Genomic DNA, 4,263 nt, shown 5'->3' with positions numbered 1-4,263 from the left:
TCTTTAGCCATGGCGTGGAATCTATAGATAATTAACGCACTGATCATGACTCAAAAGGAATTCATGCTATTTAATATACCAACAAGATAAAGCTCATGCGGATCGAAATTCTATTTGTCTTCTTCCCAGTGGAATTGGAACCTTGCAGCGCAGAGGTGCACTACAAGGCTACATGGCACATCCAAGTCGTCTAAGACTGCTATCAACTCTTCCGATAAGAGTTTATTTTAAATCTGCATAGTTGAAAGTACTCTTGAAAGACTATAATTGTGTCCGACAGAATGCACTACAAAAAGTACCCTACAGAATCATCGAATCCCCTTCGGAAAGTGTGCCACTCAGACACTGCTTTTTATTAGGGAAAGTCATGGAAAAATTTAAATATTCCAGTAAATGCTAGTTGAACAACAATACTCTCTTTGTTTTGAATACTTGATAGTATTTTCCTAGTAATACTGCCGATGTTCGAATAAATACTAGTACAATTTTCTACATTCATATATACTTTTGAAAATTTTTGGTGCACTATTCAAAAAATCTCGACTACAACTTCTAAATTACTAATGAAGTAAAAATAAAAAATACATAACTTATTTACGAAAATCTCGCTTCTTCTTTTTTTACATTTTTAGATACGAGCACAATTATCGAAAAACGACCCGCAACTAAGGTGTTTCTTAGATGTTTCATTCTTCATAATTCTTTCCAACTCTATTTTATTTTGAACGCTGCTACTTGCACAGCAAAGGCTGCACAGCAGCCGTGCACAGACCCGTTTTGCGTTCATCTCGGGTCTCGCAAAGATGATCAGAGCCGCTCATTTTGTTCAAAATACTTCGATTATGGTCCCTGTAAAAAATCACCTCAATTCGATATCGGGAATGGTGTTTACAAATCATCTAACTTTGCTTCAAAAATTAGGCTAAATTTTAAAGCAAAATTAGATGATTCGTAAACACCCTTCCCGTTATCGGATTGAGGTGATTTTTTACAGAGACCATAAACGAAGTATTTTGAACAAAATGAGCGGCTCCAATCATCTTTGCGAGACCCGAGACAGACGCAAAACTGATCTGTGCACGGTTGCTGTGCAAGCAGATTTTCTGTTTATTTTTCTCTTTGGTTTGAATCCACTGTGTAAATACTTATGATCCTTAGAATTTTTTCAAACCCAAATAAAATACTCCAACTTAATTTAGCTACAACCACCCACAAAGTTTCTAAAAGTTCTAGATTGCCTCCTCAAGTTTGAGAAGTTATAAAATGCCCACGGTCCCTTATCATGATGTAGCCTTTAGAAAATTCGACATAATTTATTTGATATCATCAATTCCTAATTTATAATGGATCAAAATATCTTTTTGTAGCCTGTAAAATGCTATTTTATCTATGTAATTTTTCACAAGCTACAAAATTATAGTACATCACATTGTAATTAAGAATTGATGATGTTAGACAGATTTATTCAAAATTCTTAGCGGCTTGGTCAAAATAGGGGTAACTTTTTATGTAACAAGGTGAAAATTGTTATGGGACAATATATAATTTTCAAAAAACTTTGGAGGTGGTTTTAATTATTTACCCTTAAACTAGAGATCTACTAGTAGATTCCAAAACAAAGGCAAAATTTTCAAACCATTAACAACTCCACACAGAGTCTAAATCAAACCATTAACATACAAAAGTGAGCCTAAAAAAAATTGGAAATTGATTTTTATGCTTCTCTTTCGTCCGATTGCTTTTCATTTTTTTTTCCGTTCATGTAGAATTACAAAACTACCATTCATACCTTTTTTTTTATTTACACATGAAAATGGTAATCATGTAATTTCATATTACTACAAGAAAAAAGAGAGTAAATTTGGATAAAAGAGGAGTTTGAAAAAATCAATTTCCAAAAAAATAAAAGAAAATCAAGACGACAAAGGAGAATCCTCACTGGGCAACCCATCACCAACACCATCAGCATCACCATCGCCATCACCGTTGATCTGATCAAGAATCAAAACAAGCCCCATGGCAAAGGCACCGTCGAATCCGGGCTTGAGGCAGAGAGAGAAGACGTCCTTGCCAAGCACCACGTGGGCCGAGGCATCCACTTTGCGTCGGATCTCGGCCCCCAGTTCCTTCGCCGCGTCGTAGATCGTGCAGCATCGGTTGGCGAACGACCCTTCGATCTGGTACTCCTCGCCCGGGCTGCCGCCGCCGTACAACTCCACCGTCACGTCCGACCGTCCGATTATTGAGGATCTCCGCACGCTGAAGATGGGTTTCTGACCGTCCGCTCTTTCTCCCAGGTATCCTTCCCAACGTTGGTGGAGACTCGGCCTCTGCTTCAGAACAAAGATTACGTGACAAAGATCAGTAAAAATCTAGCACGCTGGGTTTACTTGGATGGTTTCAAATACCGAGTCGCCAGCTAAAACAAACAATTCGCGCACGATTGTGAGCGGGGCGCGAGCGTGAAAACGTCTTATGAATACTTAATAACTACTAAAATCGGCTAGAGCACAAGACATTGACATTTTGAAGGATTATAGTCCATTGGTCCAATTTTGATAGTTTTGTACAAAATGAGGTGTAATTTTTGGATTAAAAAAAAAAACTTTCGTACATAATTTTTCAAATTTTTTCATACTAAATTAAAAATCTTGATTAGTTAAATAATTTTGTGCGAAAAAAATTCAAAAAATTAAGAAAGAAAGTACTTTATTTTTTGATCGGAAAATTACAGGTCTTTTTGTAGAGAACTGTTATTTTAGAACGAAGAGAGTATGTGACTAAGCTTGCGGGTACTCTTTATTGTCATTGAGCGAAATTGGTGATACTGAATGACACACATAAATGTATGCACCACTAAAAATGGAAGGAGATCCAAATCCTAAATTCTGGTTTAGACAAGCGAAGTCAACTCACATTTACTACCACCCATTCTTTGTTTTACTATTTTGTTTTCTCGCACAAACGCAATTCGTTCATATATCAACGTGAAAATGATATGAGTACCGATAGCCGATGTTAGGAAATCGTACTGACGGCCGTGCTTGGCCATCTCTGACCACCGGACGGCCGATCCAAGAAGTCCAAAAATTTTATAAAAAAAAAAACGACTGCAAGGAAATCAAAATCTGCGAATATTAATTAAAGCACATAATTTCAAGAGGAATTCAACTAGTATTTGGTTCTCTGACTCGGCAGACCTTACTCGCACAGTGGGCCATGAGCGAGCGTTACACTAAATTAAAATCCAATCAATACCCATCAATTCAAATTAGAAACCGAAGCAACCCATGTAAACCAATTCAATTTCCCGTTAACTGGCACACTAATCGTCATTTAACCCATTTGACCCACCGAGTCGACTCGGTCTAACAGTGTGGAACCTCTTTCTTTTCTTCTTTTTTAGCTCAGTACTGTAGAAGCTAAGAACTGCAAAAAAAATTACCTTTCGTCGGACGGTGAGGAGGCAGCGACCAGAAGCGTCCATGAGGACGAGCTCGCCCCTGTCACTAATATCGGTCCCGTACGAGTCGACCCGGAAGACAAGCTCGCCCTTGGAATCGTAGGCGGTGAACCCATCTCCGGCGAAGAAACGAGAGGTCTTGAGGACAGTGAGATGGGTCTCTTCTTCCCATGTAAACCCATTTTCCACGACGGCCCCTCCTCTCATCTCTCGTCAACTTTCGAAAGCCCTCTCGGTCCTTTGAGTTTGAGAGTCTGGTTTTGTGTGGCTGTAATTGTGCAGAAATCTTAGAGCGAGAAAATGAGGTGAGGGGGAGAGAAATATAAATAGAGGTGAGAGAGAACAACAACGGTGGAAAGTTTGGATCCTCGACGTATGGGACACGGATAAAAAAAAAAAGGGCTTGGGACACGGATAAAAAAAAAAGGGTTTGGGACACGTGGTAATCATTAATAGATGGAATTGTTTTCCTTTGAAGTTAATATCAGGGGTCGGGACCAGATCCGATCAATTTGTTTCGGACCAATTTAGTCCATTTAGTGCATTTGAACTGATCAAAAGTGTTTTAAATGGCTCAAAATTGACTAGATCTTAGTCATCTAAAATAATTTTGAACGATTTAAATGCACTAAATAGACCAAACTGATCCGAAGCAAAATTGACTAGATCCTTCCCAGGGTTTAGGGGCAGCCACCCTGGAGCTCAGAGACCCCCAGCAGAAATAATGTTCTAATCTCGAATAGCTTGTCCCTAAATAAATATCTGATTTACATAAATGATGACTTAAAAATAATACAAAT

At 38.4% G+C, this 4,263-nt stretch overlaps 1 protein-coding gene across 1 annotated transcript; it reads right to left on the bottom strand.

The window, feature by feature from the left end:
* Nucleotides 1-1,768: 1,768 nt before the first annotated feature.
* LOC131335407 (protein LURP-one-related 5-like) lies at nucleotides 1,769-3,840 on the bottom strand. The gene is made up of 2 exons (XM_058370733.1): nucleotides 3,446-3,840; nucleotides 1,769-2,330 (listed from the first exon to the last, which is right to left on the bottom strand). Exons 1-2 carry the CDS (start codon nucleotides 3,668-3,670, stop codon nucleotides 1,914-1,916), a joined length of 642 nt encoding a protein of 213 aa, XP_058226716.1. The 5' UTR covers nucleotides 3,671-3,840; the 3' UTR covers nucleotides 1,769-1,913.
* Nucleotides 3,841-4,263: the final 423 nt, after the last annotated feature.

The sequence above is a fragment of the Rhododendron vialii genome, chromosome 8a (genome assembly GCF_030253575.1).
Source record: "Rhododendron vialii isolate Sample 1 chromosome 8a, ASM3025357v1".
NCBI classification, from domain to species: domain Eukaryota; kingdom Viridiplantae; phylum Streptophyta; class Magnoliopsida; order Ericales; family Ericaceae; genus Rhododendron; species Rhododendron vialii.
The sequence above is the reverse complement of the archived record's forward strand: the minus strand, read 5'-3'. Positions and strand labels throughout refer to the sequence as shown.